General features: G+C 39.1%; 1 protein-coding gene across 1 annotated transcript; it reads left to right on the forward strand.

Moving 5' to 3' along the window:
* Window positions 1–17,949: 17,949 nt before the first annotated feature.
* On the forward strand, window positions 17,950–20,409 carry LOC147665649 (uncharacterized). The gene is given in 1 exon segment (XM_086949615.1): window positions 17,950–20,409. A coding segment is annotated over 1 exon segment (2,460 nt).
* Window positions 20,410–20,922: the final 513 nt, after the last annotated feature.

The raw sequence follows: 20,922 nt of genomic DNA on the forward strand, positions 1-20,922 counted from the left end.
ATGAATTAGAAAGTATAAAAATGTATAAACTTAAAAAATTAGTAAAGGTACTTTTAAGTTATCTATTTATGAAAAAGATATAATTTAGTCTTTATATTTTTTTAAAAGGATACAGAAGAAAGAAAATAAATTAGAGATGGAGAATTATTGTGAAAAAAAGCAAATAAATTTTGAAATCGTAAATGATCTGCTGGAGGAGTTACTAGAAGGAGTGTTTGAGGACGAAAAAAACTTTGAAAATGAGGACTTTATGGATATAACATTGGACAGTGCTTATTTAGAGATGGTGGAAGGGGAAGAGGAGAGTTTGGAGGATGACGGTCAAGAATTGGAAGAAGTACCCGATGAAGTTATGCTTCAAGTTCTTTTAGATTATGAACTTTTAAATAAATAACACTATTTTGGATAGTAAAGCATTCTTGAAGACAGTTTTCTTGTCCTATTCGTTGTTGATCTACTTTATGAGAGTGACAATACATGTTCTCATGAAGTGTATAAGACATTATAGTAAAAAAATAAAAGCACTAGGATCACCGACAGTTCTTGAAAAACAGTGTACTGTTTGTATGCTTAAGAAATTAGAATCAGAAAATACGTCTATAATGTTCACACAGCTATGGACTGTCATAAATTTAGAACCGACATTCACTACAGGATTTCCTACTCTGTTCAGAGACTGTTTCTTTGTCTTTATTCTACTTAGAAAATGAATCTGTGGTTTTAATTTGTATGTTATATGCTAGTAGCCAACTATAATATTTGTTATGTTTGTGTTTTACAGATTGTCATTTTCATCAGAAACATAAATTAGTATGCCGACCAGAAATGAAAAAAGAAACCTGTATAAACGGACAAACCATTTGAAGAGGAAAGAATTACAAGAATTATCAAAACAACAAAGGACGGATGAAAAGAAGAGTGCTCCTGGTAAGAAAAGCAAAGATTTTTTAAGAAGATTATGTCAAAGGAAAAGTGTAAACGATAATCTTCAAAAGGAAAAACAGTTATCAGTATCTAGAAGGAGAAATGCTACAAAAAATCTAAATGTTTCTCGAATCAGCAGAGAGGAAAAAACACGTACGAATCAGTTTACGGAAATCAGGAAGCGTATGTTTTATAACAGAGTAGTTTCGAATTTATTAAAAAAGGAGAAAGTTTGTAAAAGAAGATCTGCTTTTTATAAGAAGAAAGAACATATAGAGGATGTTGTTCAGCGCGCGTTTGAGACAAAAAGAAAATTATTTATTTTAGTAATTAATAGAATAAATACACTAAATAAGGCAATCAGAGTTTTAAAAGGTAAAAGTAAATGGAAGAGACACATAAATAGAAGTAATTTTTGTAAAGTGTTTTCTGGGAAGTGGATGCATACTTCAACTACTGAGCCATTTTTTAATGAAGAGAGTTACTTTCAAAGTAACGATTTGTTGCATGTAGTTGACACCAGTGGTCGAGCATATGAGGTGAAGGATGGTTGTGCAATTGAGAAAGAGAAAATTGTGGTTAGAAATGCAGAAGAGGTGATAGCTGGAGAAGTTTTAGAGGGACGTCCTAATGTTCCTGTTTACAGTTGGAATTGTAGTAGCATTTGCAGTGTACGACAGGATTCAATTGATTTCTTTCGCAATTTCTTACGTAAGTACACTAAGGAAAGTCTTAAAAAAAATTGTAATGTTGCAAGAATTAGATCATTGCTGCGTGCAAGAAAAAATATGTCTGCAAGGCCATTCTCTGGCTTGTCTTTCTAAAAAAATATGCCAAAGTGTGTTTCATCACTTCAGGATGTTAGCAGTACATCATACGAAAATGAGAAAATTAGTGAGAAAGTTGTATTATGCAAAACGTCCAGCACTTAAACTTAAACAGTTAAATAGTGCTCTTTTGCATGGATGTGAATTAGATGTTAAGAAGATTTGTGCAGAAATTGAGGTAAGTTATTTTGGTCCAGATGAAGACAATGCAGAAACTGACATAGTTATAGAAGGAAATGTGTTAGAAAATGTTGGAAATTTTAATACTGAAAATTTTGAACAGGAAATAACAAAGTTTAAGGTCATTGCAGGTGAGCAACCAAATTTTCCTTGTGTGTGTTGTCGACGCATTCATTACAAAAGTCAAACTAGGTTAGTTGATTTATATTTAAAAAGTGAAGATGAAAGTAATAGTCAATGGAAAGATTTTGCAACTTACTTGTTGGTAGAAAACTATTTTGATTTGGGTTTTGAGCAACGTATTTGTAAGTATTGTTATAATAAATTAAATGAAAATAGAATGCCTGCTAGAGCTGTACATAAAAATCTTGAGTTGATAAATATTCCATCAGAACTGATGGATTTAAATACTTATGAGACTATTCTGATTCAATGTGTACATCCTTTTCAGGCTATTGTTCGTATGGAGCCTAAGACTGGCAAATTAAATCCTTCAGATTTACAAAGAGGATTAAAGGGTAGAGTTGTATATTTGCCACTTGATTTAAAAAAAATGGAAACAATTGGTGTTGAAAATGTAGAAGAGGAACCTCTAGTTATTCTAGTTAATGGTGTACCTACAAAGAGTAAGAAAATCTGGCAAGATTTAGTGGATGTTAGAAAAGTCAAAAAGGCAACGTTGTATTTAGTCAAAAACAATAAATACTATAAAAATGTATACGTAGAAGAAGAAGAAGTAAGTGAAGAAGAGGACAATGATTTGTCTATTGGACAAATTGAAAAAGTTGACTTATCCAGAAGTGAAGAAATGTATGAGCATTACAGTGTTCATCCACTGCATTCCAAAGAAGCAATAGGGAATGCTATTGAATTATTTCAGATGAAAAAAGCAAAAGGAAATCCTATTAGTGTATTGGAAGAAAGTTTGGAAGGTCGTTGTTTCCCACAGTTATTCCCTACAGGTGAAGGTACACGATATGATGATCGACCTATGCAGATTCCTGCATCTGAGTACCGGACAACAAGATTATATGCAGAAGATCCGAGGTTTCGCCAATGCATTCCATATTTGTTTCATCTTCTGTTTGAGAGTGATTTATCTGGTCTTTCTTATGCAGTAAACCATATCTTAAAAAGTGGAGTGCATCTGCAAAATGTTTCAGCAAAGGAATTTATGGATAAAGTGCAACAGAAAGATAGTGTTTTGGATTCACACCTAATTAATTTAATGGCTTGTCAGCGTGGTACTAATGAGTATTGGTACCGTCGTCATGGAGATTTGAAGTGCATGCTTAGAAACTTAAGAGCACCTACATGGTTTTTAACTCTAAGCTGTGCAGAGTATGCTTGGGAAGATTTACTTGAATTTCTTCGGGAGGCGAATGCAAACCTGGAAAATATAAACTACAAGACACCTGGAGAACTGTGTTCGTTGGATCCAGTTAATGTTTGCAGATAATTTAATCATAGATTTGAAGCTATGATGTCTTTTATTACAAACAAGAAAAATCCACCTCTTGGTGAAGTACTGGATTTCTTTTGGAGAAAAGAATATCAAGCAAGAGGTGCTCCTCATATTCATATGCTGTTATGGATCAAGGATGCTCCTAAATTTGGAACAGACTCGGATGAGACTGTACTGTCTTTTATTGAACAATATGCCACTTGTGACATACCTAATAGTACAACTGATAAGGACTTAAGAGGAAAAGTGTTACGCTTTCAAAGTCATCGTTGTGGAAAATATTGTCGGCGAAAATTCAAATCAAAGAGTAAATTCTACACCAAATGTCGTTTTGGATTTGCACGACCGGTACTTTCAAAAGGAAGAGTCAACAATTTGACGTCATCTTTGCGACATAACATCGCAAGAAGGTCACCAAAAAATACGTACAATTTAAGAAGAGGTGAAGAATCCAAATATATAAATGACTATAACCCAGTCATTTTGTCCATGTGGAATGCTAACATGGACATACAATATGTTGCAGACAACTCTATTGCTGTGGCTCGATATGTAACGTCTTACATCACGAAATCTGAAAAGACGGAACTGAAGGAGATGTGGGAAGACATTTCTCATGAAAAGAGCCTAAGCAAGAAATTGTATACGTACAGCTTGAAGATGTTGTCTCATCGAGAAATTGGAGCATATGAATGTTGTGATCGCTTATCATCAGCAAGTCTTTATGCAAAATCAAGAACTATCCTGTGGGTGAGTTTGGGTCTTGCAGAAACACGAAACCGTGTTCTGAAACCTGTGCAAGAAATTGAATATTTAGCACAGAAAGAACCAAACAGTACAGACATTCTGAAAACAAATATGTTGGATACATACTATCCAAATACAAGTAGTCTGCTTGAAAACATTTGTCTGTATGAAATACTTCAAAACTACAGTTTAAAAAAGGAATATTACAGAGAATATTGATAAAGGTGTACACGCTGTAATTGGACATGAAGGATGTCTGGTGAAACAAAGAAAAGGACACTTGATTAATCATCGAAAACTGAGTTGTGAAACACCTGACAAAAGAGAATTTTACTAGTTAGCTCTTTTGCAACTCTTTAAACCATGGCGTACAAAAGAGGAACTACTTGGTGACTTTTATAGTTATGAAGATTCATTTAACGCATCTAAAAGTAGTATCGAATGTCCTGTTTTCAGTAATTATCTCCAAATGTTGAATGATGAAATATAGCAAGAAGCAACAATTGCAGCAGAGATTGCTAGAGACAGTTCACAAGGTAGTCAAAGTTCGGCTTCATTAAGTCAAGATCCACTGGGACAACCAATTATCCAAAATGAAGCAGCCACTGCCATGGATGAGGTGGAAAGAGCAGTTTTTCCGAGCTTTTTCCTAAAAGTGTAGATAATCTCGGTCTGCGCTTTTCTATACAGCTCCGACCTATCTATTATCTAGTCTTATAAACTCAAGCTAGGTAAACATGGTCCAATATAATATTATGTTTGTATTTCTAATCGGCTTCTGCAATATAAAAGTTTTTAAAGGGGGTTTTCATTTCCAATTTTCATATGCGATTGAATTGATCTTTCGCTGGATGCATGGTTGTGTCACTTTATCTCTGTTGAACTTTTGGGTTGGTCCCCTTTCTTTTTCTGCATTTCGCCGTCCCTTGTACTGTCAGATCGTGGCCCCTCTTCTGCAGTGCGGACCTGCGTTCACATACGCACTATTGTAGTGCCGTTCCGACTCACCCTGAGTCCTTTCTTTATGACCATACACGCAACATGTGGTCTCCCTGCCACGCGATAAAAGGCGTGGTTAAACAACATGTCAGTTACACCTTTCCGCTTTTTGGCAGCAGAAACGCCGTCATGCACCTGAACCGAGAGTCATAGCTGGCCGCATCTACCTTCAGTTTCGGTTAGCTCGCTTATCTGACGCCGCTTAGAACCTCCACGGTAGCAAAGTAAACCCAATATACTTATTCTGTTCTTCCGTGTCTGTTAAATATTTTGCAGAACACATGAATTACTAGCTTCCTTTGACTCCTGACTCTCGGAAAATCCCTGCAAGAGCACATTAGGTAAATCGTAGTTGTCTCATTTCCAATATGTGAATTTTCAGACATGCGGCCACTGTTGTTAGATCTTATTCTGTTCTTCCGTGTCTGTTAAATATTTTGCGGAACACATGAATTACAAGCTTCCTTTGACCCCTGACTCTCGGAAAATCCCTACAAGAGCACATTAGGTAAATCGTAGTTGTCTCATTTCCAATATGTGAATTTTAGACATGCGGCCACTGTTAAATCTTTTTCTACCATCATAGGGCTCGGATTCTCTCATAACATGCCCGCTTGTAGCACATAATTTGATGTTATCTATCCAGACCTTGCACCATGTGTTTTTTGCGCCATTTACATCATCTGCCAGGAGGCATTACTTAAATTTAGCTGTGACACGATGGTTGTCTATCTATTTCAGGAATCCTTCTGAGCAACTTTTTCTTGAGCCTTTGAACATGTACTGAATAGTCGCCTGTGCTCAACATCACCGTGCTATATACTCGACCCGACTAATATTCACTATTTGGGATTACCATCATGCCCGATACTTAGGTAACTTGGGAACTATTCTGCTTAATCATTTACTGTCTTTTTGAACATCTATGACATGCCCATATTTATACTGCATATTTGTCACGTTTCAGCCCTTTGTAAAAGACTTACAAAAAATCTGATATCCTCTCATACCAAATTATATCACGTCGGTGGAATTTCAATCTTCAAGGTACACCCTCTTTTCTGTGTTTATAGCTGTATGCTGGCATGATGGAATCATAGTGTATGACAATCTTTATGGGTTCTCTGTTCTTTCCTTTTTTCTTCTAAATAGATATCATTTCTAAAGTCAATTCCAAAAGGACGTGTAGGCTTTCCTGCAACCTATTTTAGGTAAGCTAACTACATTGGTCACGTTATATGTATAGCGGACTTGTGCCAAGAACTACTTTTTGCTAATTTATTTCATTCTTATGCGCCCTTTTTTGTTGTTGTTTTTGTATATAAGAATTCATGTATAAATGTCCATCTATTTAAATGGAGAGATACATATAATCATATATCAGCCAGACATACTTCTCTATTAAGCATGAATCAGTGTATCATTCATTTTGTTTCATCCTAGGCCTTAGCAAAATATCAATACAATTCTATATCAACCTCAATGGGAATCTAAGTGATACATACACAATGGGCCTTACATCAGGCATTATACAAGTGAATCAGATTCATCATTATTATGTACAAAGTTTCAGGAAATATATGTTTGTTAACCTATGGACTGTTTTGACCTGACATGTGTATGAAGGTATATATTTGGGCTGTTACTGCATTTATCAGCAAGGAACTAGAAACCTGAGAAATGTACATAGGCCTCTGTCTCACATATGTCTTTCACAATGTTATGTACTGTATTGTTTGACTGTAGACAATTAGTTTTTTATACTTCTCTATGAAATGTTGTCTGTTTAATGTCACTTATGTATAATATGTATGAATGCCTGACTCTCACTCACATTGCTTTTAATATTTCAGTGCAATACTTGGCCACCTGAAGAAGGCTAGCCAGCCGAAACGCGCGTTGTGACCTACCTTGCCATATTGCATTAATCACCTGTTGTGTCCCATGTCTGTCTATTAATGGTTTTTAATCTTTATGAATTATATATAATCTCATGTAGAAATATATTATGAAATGAAAAAAGATACGTTTGTACACAAAGAATATTTTCAAAAAAACAAAAAAAAGAATTTACCTTACTAAATAAAAATTATATAAAATAATGTTTATACTCTAGTGAGTGGTGAGTTTATCTATTAGTACACATTGATGTTTATATAATTTTGTGGTTCATTACGTTTGTGTTCTTCACTTGACTATAGACCTTTACAAAATTGTTTAGTTTCCCTACGTATAGCAAGTGTATCACTTTTTTATATATAGGGGTCCCCTTCTTTCCAATTGCACTAATCTCATAGCCTGCTCTATGAGGGGTAGTTTTTGTAGTTTAGTTGTTTTACATTTATTCTTACTCTATACACGATTTTATCTTTATTGTCTACAGTCACATTCATTAGACATATGTTTGAGACACCCTTTTCCTTTGTACATACCCTAAATAAAATTGTTCCTTTCTGTCTAAAAAAACCTGTTATTGGGGTACGGATCGTTCTCCACGGATATAACACCATTCTGATAATAGGATTATTTTCACTGAGTACACTGATAATCCATCCTTTATGGTCTCCAATCCCAGTCCATACATTTAGAGCCTGTGTTCACCATGGCTACCCTTCAAACATTCGGATTCAGTGATGCAGATTTTATATCCATGGTAGGCACATCTGCATCATTTGAGAATAGAACACCTAATGATATGAGCAATAATACTGAGCTTAATCAACTGCTAGCCCTTAGGAAGAAAACTAAACGCATTGAACAACATGGTGAATTCATGCTTAAATATCTTAGAGCTGGCATAATCCCACAAGGTTTACAAATTAAAAACATACCAGGCCTGTTTGCCCATATTAAGGCCTTTCTTGAAAAATGGTCCCAAATAGCCAATCGCTGCTCACGAGACCTCATGATGCTCATTGTGGAAACAGCTAAAGAGCTCATGTTACAACTATTAAAAGAAATTGAGGAACTTGAAAGTAAAATCAAATCATCCCCAGCAATCACTGATGCTAAAAAAGCCTTAGAAGACATAGAATCCGAATTGGTTCCTACAGTGAGTATCTAATTAAACGCAAGGCTGACAAGTTGCAAAAAGACCTTAGATTTTTCAGCAAGGAGCGAATCTATCCCTATATGGTGGATGGATTTTACACCACCACGGACGACACTACTATAGATCCTAGCTTTAATCAGTACGGTAAACCACCTAACCGAAAAGTGACAACTTTCTCAAACTCGTCCGATTCAGATAGTGATGGAGGGTCCTTCGTTTCAAACCATCGTGGACAGGGATCGAGATACAATCAAAGTGGGCGACCTTTTTTAGGCAGGCGCAACCCATACAGAGGGAATTGGAGACCGAGATATCAGAACCACAATTATAAGTCACAACAATTTCAGCAACACATTCAATATCCGCCACTGGTTCAATACCCACACCAATACCAGGGACCTCCTATGATAAACCAGGGACCTCCAATGATGAATCCGAACCAATACTTGGAAACCCAGAATGCACGTCACTGGAGACAATAGATAAGATCCCCATTTTCAATTTGAGGAATACAACTTTTGATGCATCAACCTTGTCCCTTTTATCTAAGGGCTGGTCTTTTGTCCCTCACTCTGGTGTAAATAAATTTGAATTGTTTTCAGACCTAATGGCTTTCCTACGAAAAATTAGGCTCAAATTCTTTTTCTGTGAAAATCCACTTGAACAACCGGTGGAGAACAAATCTGGGCTAGCACCTAAATCTGTTTTTACACCCACATTGGAACAAGTTGCCCCCGAGGTAGCAATTTTTGAAAAAGTAGTCTATAACAAACTCATGACAGCGACTAAATATATCCCTCGAACCCCCTTTAATATTACCCACGAAGAAAACCTGGCACTGAATTCCCTCAAGAATTCTTCAGAGGTAACGATTAAAAATTGCGATAAAGGAGGGGGCATTGCCATCCTCGATACCCAAAACTACATCAATAAAATGGAAGAGATGTTAAGTGACACTAGATTTTATTCTAAAATAAACAAGAACACCACGAATGTCACAAAATCCAAAATACTGCGTCTTACAACCCAAGCCTTTACTAACAATATACTCTGCCAAAAAGAATACGATTACCTCAACGTAGAGAACCCAAAGCATGCATGTATTTATGGGACCCCCAAAGTCCACAAGGATGTTGAGAATCCCCCTCTCAGACCCATTGTGAGTAGTATTGGCTCCTTCACCGAACCAATATCTAAATATCTGGATGCAATCCTTCGTCCGTATATTAAAGACACACCAGGGAACATTAAAGACACCTCTCAAGTGATCAATACCTTTGAAGGAATGCCTTTTAGCCCAAATACACAATGGTTAGTTACCCTTGATGTAGAAAGCCTTTATTCAAACATACCTCGTGAAGGGGCTTTACGTGCAGTAACTTGGTTCATTGAGACATACCAAGTCGACTGTAACAGTAAATTCATTACTGATTGTCTATCTATCATTCTTTCAGAAAATATTTTTGACTTCAATGGCTCCCTATATAAACAGATGAAAGGTGTCAGTATGGGCACATCTTGTGCCCCTACCATAGCAAATATTTATGTCACCTATTTTGAACATCAGTTTATCTTCAAAGAAGAAGCCCCGTTTTTCGAATCAGTGATCCAGTGGTCACGTTATATAGATGATATCATCTTTATATGGGACAGTGATAAAGATACCCTATTAGAATTCACACAATGGCTTAATTTATGTGATAGCAACCTGGTGTTCACTGCACATTACAGCCATGTAGAAATTGAATTCTTAGATATCATGTTAAAACATGAAAACAATGCTCTGTATGTGGATCTCTATATCAAGCCCACAGCTCGAAATACAATATTACATCACAGTAGCTTCCATCCGTTGAAACAAAAGAATGCAATCCCATTCGGTCAATTTCTACGACTTCGTCGTAATTGCACCAAAATCAGCGATTACGACATTAGAAGCGAAGACATGAAGACCAAATTTAAAAATCGAGGCTATCCACACCGAGTGATTAGGGATGCTTACAAACGAGCACGGTTTTTTGATCGCCAACATCTGCTATCAAAGAAAAATGAACCTGAGAAAAACAATCTGATTTTTGTCACACGACATTCTGTCCTCAATGATCAAATTAGGCAAATTATCAGTTCATACTGGTATTTGCTTAACATAAATAGGACACAATCAGACCAACTACAAAAGCCCATGTTTGCATATAGAAAGAACAAAAACATCAGGGACATAGTAGTATGGTCGAAGATGCCCGCCTCGAGACCAATACTACAACGTGGCATATTTGACTCTCGCCCCATTAATGGAAACTTTAAATGTGGCGGATGTAAGTCATGTGCTCAATGCATTGAGGGAAATTCAATATCCCATAATGGCATTACTGTGACAAGTAAGGGTATAAGTAATTGTAAAACAAAGAACTTGATATACCTCTTGCTATGTCCATGTAAAAAAGCTTATGTTGGGGAAACCTCCAGATCTCTGAACACCCGCTTAACAGAACATAGATCTGCTATACGCACCCAAAAATTCACCACACCTCTAGTATCACACTTTGTGGAAAACAACCACTCTCCTGATGACGCCAAGTGGTTCATACTAGAAAAAATTACTCCTACAGTAGGGCTCTGCTGTAATAAAGTACGGAAAAAGCGGGAAGTTTACTATATATTCATGCTCAACACTGTTCACAATGGTCTTAATTCAGAAATCCAGTGGGCTGATGCCATTTTGTAATCCGCTTGTCTTGTTAATAATGAAAGCACTAAACGTCTGAAGCAAATAGTCCTACATATGGAGATACACCTTTTGCAGATACATGCTCAACACTGTTATATCTCTATTGAGAATATATGGTAGATCACCCTACTTCATTATAAAATCAGTTAGTTTGAATGACATAGGAAAAACTATATGCTAGAAACATTTGATCCCTCTGTTTATAACAAATACTGTATATTCTGTATATGATGTAAATGGTACATAAATGCAGGAACCATTTTTTGTACATCATTTGTATATACTGATGTAAATTACACGTATATTGTCAGTAATTGTGACATACATTTCTATTCACATTCCCATTGATGGTTACTCTGCATACACACGATTGGGTTAGACTCCGCTTACAGTACCCCTTTTGGGCATTTTTCTACCTCTGTAGAATTTTGGAATATGATCTCATAGATAAGCCTTTATATAGTTTTTTCCTAAAAGTGTAGATAATCCCGGTCTGCGCTTTTCTATACAGCTCCGACCTATCTATTATCTAGTCTTATAAACTCATGCTAGGTAAACATGGTCGAATATAATATTATGTTTGTATTTCTCATCGGCTTCTGCAATATAAAAGTTTTTAAAAGGGGTTTTCATTTCCAATTTTCATATGCGATTGAATTGATCTTTCGCTGGATGCATGGTTGTGTCACTTTATCTCTGTTGAACTTTTGGGTTGGTCCCCTTTCTTTTTCTGCACTTCGCCGTGCCTTGTACTGTCAGATCGTGGCCCCTCTTCTGCGGTGCGGACCTGCGTTCACATACGCACTATTGTAGTGCCGTTCCGACTCACCCTGAGTCCTTTCTTTATGACCATACACGCAACATGTGGTCTCCCTGCCACGCGATAAAAGGCGTGGTTAAACAACATGTCGGTTACACCTTTCCGCTTTTTGGCAGCAGAAACGCCGTCACGCACCTGAACCGAGAGTCATAGCTGGCCGCATCTACCATCAGTTTCGGTAAGCTCGCTTATCTGACGCCGCTTAGAACCTCCACGGTAGCAAAGTAAACCCAATATACTTATTCTGTTCTTCCGTGTCTGTTAAATATTTTGCAGAACACATGAATTACTAGCCAGTCAGTCAGTCAGTCAAAAACTCTTTATTCGATTAATTAAAATCATAAAAGAAGCAACATTACATACATACAAAGTAAAAATATATATACATTTAAAAACAGACATCTATGTACATACATTCAATGCAGATTATATATTGCAACGTTCATGGGGTGTTAATTAATACAAAATATCTCCTATTGTAATTAAAAACCACTATTAAAACAATACAAATATTTAAAAATTCTGTTCCACGATTATGGGGAAGTGGTTTAGATCAATTTATCTGTAGGGTTCTTTTGTTTTTAACTCTGGCTGCAGCCACCAGAAAACTAGCTACGCTGAAGATAACTCGCACATTGTTCAGTAATTGCAAATACAGTAGTGCAGGCCTCACCTGCAGGAAACCCGCTTCTCGTAATATGGGCAACAAGAATTTATTTCGTGCCACCGCAAATTTGTCACAAAACATAATAAGGTGAAGGGTGTCTTGTGTCGAGAAGTTGTCGCAGGAACATGGTGGAGAATCAGCTGGCTTACCCCAATGTTGTTGATCTCCCAACACAAGATGAATAAGGTTAAATCTAAACCTTGTAAGCAAGAAGCGATGGTATGGCTTTGTTACAATCCTGAGGTAGGGTTCTGTGTGGGGCGAGGACTGCAGAGCATAAATGCTTCTTACTCCTGATTTTTTGAGTTCTATCTCCTCCCTGGCTGCCTCAGCCATGATTCGAAAGTTCTGCTTAATCCATCCCAAGTCCTCTTTCTTGATACCCTCTGGGGTGGAAAACACGTCCAGACGTCCCAGCCTGACACACGCCGCTCTAACGTATGCCAGCCATGGGATGCTAAGTGCCTTGTCCAGAGCCAAACAGTCTTTAAGGATGAGATGATTAAGGGTAATGTCCTCATTTAGCCATGTCTTAGCCCAACAAATCAAAGGTGCTGCCTTAAGATGATCTGTGATATATCCCATTCCTAGTTCACAGTGTACTGCCATGGTTGACGATGAATGTGGTACTGTCAGCAGTGATCTAAAAAACTTCTTTTCTACCAATTGAATTTTATCCACATTGGCATATCCCCAAATCGGTGCCCCATAAGACGCAATGGCCCGACACTTAGCCTTATAGATTTTGAGCATGGGTTCCATGGGTTTCGCTCCCAGTCTTTTAGCAAAATTGAGAAGCCCTGTGGTGGATCTAGCCACTATGTTGCTTTTGTGCTTCATCTGGGGACCCCAATTACCTTTCTCATCGAATAATACCCCCAGATACGTAAAGACTGGGACCCTTGCGACTTCCGCACCCAGGCATCTAAAGATATTAACATTCCTGGGCTTCCTGCCGGCCCCCGCAATCATGACATGGGATTTTTTACTATTGATTTTGAGGTCAAGGGCTTCCATAAATTTTCCAAAGCTGTCCAACAGCCTTTGTAGACCCAGGCCTGTACGAGCAATGAGAACGGCATCATCAGCGTACAGGAGGACCGGGATACCCGTTCCACCTGCACTAGGGATGTCCGCACCAGCCTTAGCTAAAGATTTTTCCAGGCCATTTATATAGATCGTGAAAAGGAGGGGAGCCAGAATGCAGCCTTGTCTGACTCCCCGTCTCGATCTAAATTGATCCGTGCACCTGCCGTCCTGTGTGACCCTGACTGCCGCTGCTAGGTCCTGATGGAGAGAGGCTAAAAAATAGACAAGGGGAGCGTCAAGACCCATCTCTAGCAAGATACACCAAAATTTAGAACGGTTCACCATATCGAAGGCTGATGATAAGTCCATGAACCCCAGATAGAGGAAGCCTTTCTTTGCCACTGTGTACTTGTTGATCAGGAGATAAAGATTAAGACACTGGTCCATGGTACCCCTGTGCTCCCTAAAACCGTACTGGAGATTTGAGAGGAACCCCCCACCGTCCAGCCAATCTCCCAGTTTCTGTAGAATGACTCTTCCCATGATTTTGACGGAAGAATCCAACAGGGAGATTGGCCTATAGCAGGCGGGGTCCCCACGGCTCCCTTTTTTGAAAATGGGCACGATAATTGAGGAGCCCCAGGATGGGGGGAAACCCACCAGTGCTGCAGCATTAAATACATTAGTTAGGATTTTAGCCCAAAAATGAGGATACATAATAAAAAGATCTGCAGGCACCCCAACCGGGCCTGGTGCCTTATTTTTGGAGGTAGCACGGATTGCCCTTTCTACTTCTTCTAGTTCAAATTTGATGGGAGAACTGGGACAGCTGTTGGTTGGGGGTACGCATGTTAGATCAGGCATGTCCAAGTCACCATAAATGTTCTTAAAATGCCCAAGCCAAACATCGTCCGAAATTACACAGTCTGTGTCTGGGCTGTCACTATCCGCAAAGAATGGCTGATTGATTATGGCCCAGAACTTCCTGCTATCCCTTAACACATCAACCTCCTGTAGGCTATCCCAAGCATCCTCTTTGATTTTCAGTTTCCTTTGACTCCTGACTCTCGGGAAATCCCAGCAAGAGCACATTAGGTAAATCGTAGTTGTCTCATTTCCAATATGTGAATTTTCAGACATGCGGCCACTGTTGTTAGATCTTATTCTGTTCTTCCGTGTCTGTTAAATATTTTGCAGAACACATGAATTACAAGCTTCCTTTGACCCCTGACTCTCGGAAAATCATGCGGCCACTGTTAAATCTTTTTCTACCATCATAGGGCTCGGATTCTCTCATAACATGCCCGCTTGTGGCACATAATTTGATGTTATCTATCCAGACCTTGCACAATGTGTTTTTTGCGCCATTTACATCATCTGCCAGGAGGCATTACTTAAATTTAGCTGTGACACGATGGTTGTCTATCTATTTCAGGAATCCTTCTGAGCAACTTTTTCTTGAGCCTTTGAACATGTACTGAATAGTCGCCTGTGCTCAACATCACCATGCTATATACTCGACCAGACTAATATTCACTATTTGGGATTACCATCATGCCCGATACTTAGGTAACTTGGGAACTATTCTGCTTAATCATTTACTGTCTTTTTGAACATCTATGACATGCCCATATTTATACTGCATATTTGTCACGTTTCAGCCCTTTGTAAAAGACTTACAAAAAATCTGATATCCTCTCATACCAAATTATATCACGTCGGTGGAATTTCAATCTTCAAGGTACACCCTCTTTTCTGTGTTTATAGCTGTATGCTGGCATGATGGAATTATAGTGTATGACAATCTTTATGGGTTCTCTGTTCTTTCCTTTTTTCTTCTAAATAGATATCATTTCTAAAGTCAATTCCAAAAGGACGTGTAGGCTTTCCTGCAACCTATTTTAGGTAAGCTAACTACATTGGTCACGTTATATGTATAGCGGACTTGTGCCAAGAACTACTTTTTGCTAATTTATTTCATTCTTATGCGCCCTTTTTTGTTGTTGTTTTTGTATATAAGAATTCATGTATAAATGTCCATCTATTTAAATGGAGAGATACATATAATCATATATCAGCCAGACATACTTCTCTATTAAGCATGAATAAGTGTATCATTCATTTTGTTTCATCCTAGGCCTTAGCAAAATATCAATACAATTCTATATCAACCTCAATGGGAATCTAAGTGATACATACACAATGGGCCTTACATCAGGCATTATACAAGTGAATCAGATTCATCATTATTATGTACAAAGGTTCAGGAAATATATGTTTGTTAACCTATGGACTGTTTTGACCTGACATGTGTATGAAGGTATATATTTGGGATGTTACTGCATTTATCAGCAGGGAACTAGAAACCTGAGAAATGTACATAGGCCTCTGTCTCACATATGTCTTTCACAATGTTATGTACTGTATTGTTTGACTGTAGACAATTAGTTTTTTATACTTCTCTATGAAATGTTGTCTGTTTAATGTCACTTATGTATAATATGTATGAATGCCTGACTCTCACTCACATTGCTTTTAATATTTCAGTGCAATACTTGGCCACCTGAAGAAGGCTAGCCAGCCGAAACGCGCGTGGTGACCTACCTTGCCATATTGCATTAATCACCTGTTGTGTCCCATATCTGTCTATTAATGGTTTTTAATCTTCATGAATTATATATAATCTCATGTAGAAATATATTATGAAATGAAAAAAGATACGTTTGTACACAAAGAATATTTTCAAAAAAACAAAAAAAAGAATTTACCTTACTAAATAAAAATTATATAAAATAATGTTTATACTCTAGTGAGTGGTGAGTTTATCTATTAGTACACATTGATGTTTATATAATTTTGTGGTTCATTACGTTTGTGTTCTTCACTTGACTATAGACCTTTACAAAATTGGAAAGAGCAGTGCAGCAAGGTCAAGAGGAAGTAATAAACTTAGAAGAATTGAAGAAGCAATTTAATCGTGAGCAAAGACAGATGTATGATGAAGTGACAGAGCACATTGAGCATGGCTTTCGTCATGAGAAAAAAGGATGCTCATGTATGTCATTTGAACCTATTCGACTATATGTAAGTGGAGAAGCTGGAACTGGTAAAAGTTTCCTAATTAAAGGAATTACTACATATCTACAGCAAAGAACTCAGTCAACACTTGTGGTTCTGAGAATTTTGGACCCTGCTATTATATGGTACAGAGGCTCCACACTCGTGTCAGAAAATATCATCATATCATGACGAATTTGGTATCGACAGACCGGTAATGATCAGGACATTATACCTATGCATTTGCGTCACGATTAAGTGACGCAATCACCTTAAAATCATACTTTCTGTCTTGAACCCTCAGGTTCCATTTTGTGAGCGGCATCCATCTTGTGGTTGCCCTTACATAGTCAATTGACCCAGGCAGAATTCGAGCTGAAAGGACACGTCCACCTTTCCTGACTCCTCTGTGACCTGGACGAGCTGCCTTCACTGCCTCCAGCCAAACCTGTTCGGGCAGTCCCCAACCCAGTGGCCGAGCAAGATTAACATCAAAGCACAACATGTCATAAACCTTTTACCGCATACAAACCACGCTTTATCATACACACACCTGTCCCTGTTTCTTCTTTATGGCTAGTTTTACAAGGAGGAGGTGCCCGATTTTATTGGGGTTTCATCGATATCTGATGGAAGTTCTTGGCCTGGTCAGGTGATCTATCACGAACTGGACAAACGAAAATATGGGCTTGCTATCATGACTTTGCTTTTTCTTTATTGTGAAAATATGTTTATGGTCGAATTGTAAAACCAAGAATTTTGCCTGAAGTGTAATATTGTGTATAAAAAGAGAAGGCTGGCTCTGTAAAAAGGAGCAGTCTCCTGAGAATATACACACCGTGTTGTTGTACTTCTAGGACGCTTGTTACTTGGTTGCAGCCAATAAATTCGATCTTTGACTTCACCTAGAAGACTCGTGTTTCTGTGGTCTGAATCAGGAAAGTACTCGAGGTATTTGGGTGTTGCCCCTGACACCGCTGGGTTACCGGATCAGTACCGGTTCTGAAAAACCCAGTACCTCACTTGGCGCCCAACGTGGGGTGGTATCAGCGGTACCGGTCCAAGCCAGAGGTTCGTGAGGATCTTCGTGTGAAAATTCCGGAGGACGGCCAGCCACTTCAGCGACCCCTGTATGTCGACGTGGTTCCGAAGGTCTTTGCTGCGAGGTTCCCCGCATCCCGACGGCTACAAAGGACTGCTGCCCTGACTATTGCCCTGCTTTGGACCCTTGATGTTTGGTAGAGCGAAACGTTAGACGAGTCTTCTGGTGACGTCATCGATACCTCAGTTAAGTATAAGTGGAGCGTCTCCCAGTCCTTAGTTTGTTTGGTGTTCCCTTTTGGGACCGCTTTGATTTGGAACTTGCAAGCGCCAAAGCCGAAGGACTCGTGTATTCACTAGAAATATCGTAATCGATAATCCTTTGAAGTTTGAAGCTAGACTAGAGAGCGAAGATGCCTGGTCTTAGCGGACTTGGAAATTTGTTTTGTCTTGGTTGTAATAATAGGGACTCCCGACTGGAGGACTTGTGTCCGGTTCCTCCGATTGGAACTCCAACCTATGAATTATATGTAAAACATGGGGTAGGCCCCATCACATACAATGAAGTGTGGATAAAATACACCAGAAAAGATGGTGTTTTAAAATGGCCCCAATATGGTAGTTTTGATACAGAAATCCTAGATAATCTCGAAGTTAAACTTTTTAAGAAGAAAGCCCGGCCGGCAATGTTTGACTCTTTCCGCCTGTGGCGTAAGGAGGCCAAACAGAAGGAAATTAAATTAGCGAAGAAAAATATGAAAGAAAGGGGTATCTCAATAATCCAAGCTACTATGCAGTATAAAGAAAATGAAGAAGAACAGATGAGTGAGCAGTTGCACAGGCAAAGTAAAATGGTAATAGATAAATGCTACCCAGTTTTGCCGCCTCTTCAGCAAGAAGCAGCAAAAGAGCTTGAAAAAGATCCCCTAATGTCACATTTGTTAAGTTCACCACCCCCCTATGCACAAAATGCTACAGCACCTCCACAACCTTTAGTTGTGCAACCCATGGTTGCTATACCTCCTGTTCCTCCACAGCACCCACCAGCTACTCTTCAGCTGGCTCCTATTCCTCCGGTGCAGCCTTCCCAAGGGTCACCGGCCTTTACACCTGCTCTTCCTACACTTCCTGCAACTTTAACTACTGTTTCGACTACCACTCCTGGTACTCCTCCTGACACTGCCTCTGCATCTGCATCTGCATCTGCCTCATCCCACCCTGCGTTCCCACTTGTCTTTTCATCGACTTCTCCGTCTGTCCGCCAAAGAGTGGCAAGCACTGTTTCTAGTCTTCTATATCCTTTGTTTGGAGCGGCAAGTCCGGCTCCTGCCTCTGGGCGCAAACAGTTGCGCAGCCAACAGCCTGATTCTAGGGAGAAAGAAGTATTGGATCGTTTGGCACATAAATGGGTTACTGACCCGATAAGATATGAGCTAGAATCTGTTATGGATGTCTTCCATCAAAGGGAAGCATCAAAGCAGAGGTACGTTTTCGAGAAAATGTGTGCTTTTCTATGCGAAGACTTAGAGGAGAATGATTTGGACTCTAACCCGCCCGAGTTGAGCCATGTACGGTTCTAATTTTCAAAAGGTACAATTGTGGGGTCAGATGTTAGGAAAACCGTTGCGACATTGTTATCCCTTAGAACTGAAGGTGTTTCCAAGTCGTTGTTTGATTATGATTCTTCTACCAAGAAGAAAGGAAGACAATATCCCATGAGAGAAGTTCCCCCACAATGGAGGGAGGGGGACCTAGCAGCTAACCCACCTATTCAGCCTCATTTTCAGCGTGCGTTGGTACATGTCCCATGGAAGCAAGCTGAAGTATTAGCCCTTAAGCAGACATTGCCCGATCCCCGCAAAAATCCTGCAGGGTTTTACAAGGAATTGTCACAGACTGCAGGTTCATGCATTATGAATTTAGCCGATATTGATATGTTATTTGGGAATGTTGTTCCACAGCCTTTATGGGGAAAGATCCGTCATACAGACCATAATCAGGAATTAGGCTACTCTTGGGCTAATATTACTGCTGCAGATGCCCTACAAATTGGTGGTGCTAAACCTGAGCCTTTGGTAGCAGAACTCCCTGGTAGGATCATTGATTACATGAAAACTATAATGCCTGCGATGCGTGTAAATTGGGATAAGTTTTCTGCGTGTAAGCAGAAGAAAGATGAAACGGTGTCTGATTTCTTCACCGGGTTTGAAGAAACGTTTGTCGACCACAGTGGTCAAGATATGAGTACAGAAGGTGGTCAGCGACTGTTCGTCGATAAATTCGTGCACAATCTACTTCCAGATTTGTGTAAAAAGTTGAAGGATTCAGAGAGTTCATGGGCAGTTTCTTCTTCAGCACAGATATTGGCTACCGCGCAGTATTATGAAAATAGAGACAAAGATGAGAAAGATAGAGCAGAAAAGAAAACTAAAGAGTTGAAAACTAAGGTCCTGTTACAGCAAGCATATCCGCCACGTGGTGGTAGTGGCCAGAATAATGTCGGTCAGAATAACTATCAGAATAATTATCAGCAACCTCAACAGTTTCAAAAGCCAAGAGTAGAGTATACTCAGCCACGCGTTCCTGTGGGTCCCAATCAGTGTTCGTATTGCAAGGAAGAGGGTCATTTTAAGTATAGTTGCCCTATCCTGTTACAGCGCGCAAATGGTGTGTCAAACGCAAGAGGTAGAGGTGTTCAGCAAACACCTAGAGGTGGAGGACGCGGAAACGTCCCTCAGAATGCACGCTCCTTTCCACCTCAAAATTCTATGAATAGGTTTGATCAGCAGAATAACGCATCTGGTAGGACAGCTCAGTACTATGCTGATGATTACTATGCAGAAGATGAGTATATGGAAGGTAATGATTGCTAGGACAGCCATAGACAAAGAGAGGGAGTTGTTTCAGTTCCAGTAGATCAGAGTGGACCATACGTTGAGGTGATTACATCAGGTGTGTCAGAACCTTTTCTGTTGGATACTGGTGCTACAAAGAGTTCTATGATGCACTCAAAACTCCCTGGCGCACCTTTGTCTGGCGAAATGAATGTTTCTGTAGGTTTTTCTGGCGCCCCGGTAAGGAACCCGATTTCATGTCCTATGTCCCTGTCTGTTGGTCCTTGTGAATTCGAAGCACCCCTTATTCTGACAACAGGTTGTGGTGAAAACTTGTTGGGATTGGACCTGTTAAAAAGATTGTATGCGACGTTGTACTGTTCTCCTTCGGGAGTACAACTTACACTAGGTAAGAAAGTGGTTTCTCCAATGTATTTGTCGAGGGATAAAATTCCGACAGAACTGCTGTCTCTCCCTGATATTGAAAGGAAATGAAATGAAATGAAAATGTGAATTGTAGAGCGCTGCAGCTGCCCTGAGGCGTCCAGGTGC

The sequence above is a fragment of the Lissotriton vulgaris genome, unplaced genomic scaffold (assembly GCF_964263255.1).
Source record: "Lissotriton vulgaris unplaced genomic scaffold, aLisVul1.2 SCAFFOLD_8457, whole genome shotgun sequence".
NCBI lineage: Eukaryota > Metazoa > Chordata > Amphibia > Caudata > Salamandridae > Lissotriton > Lissotriton vulgaris.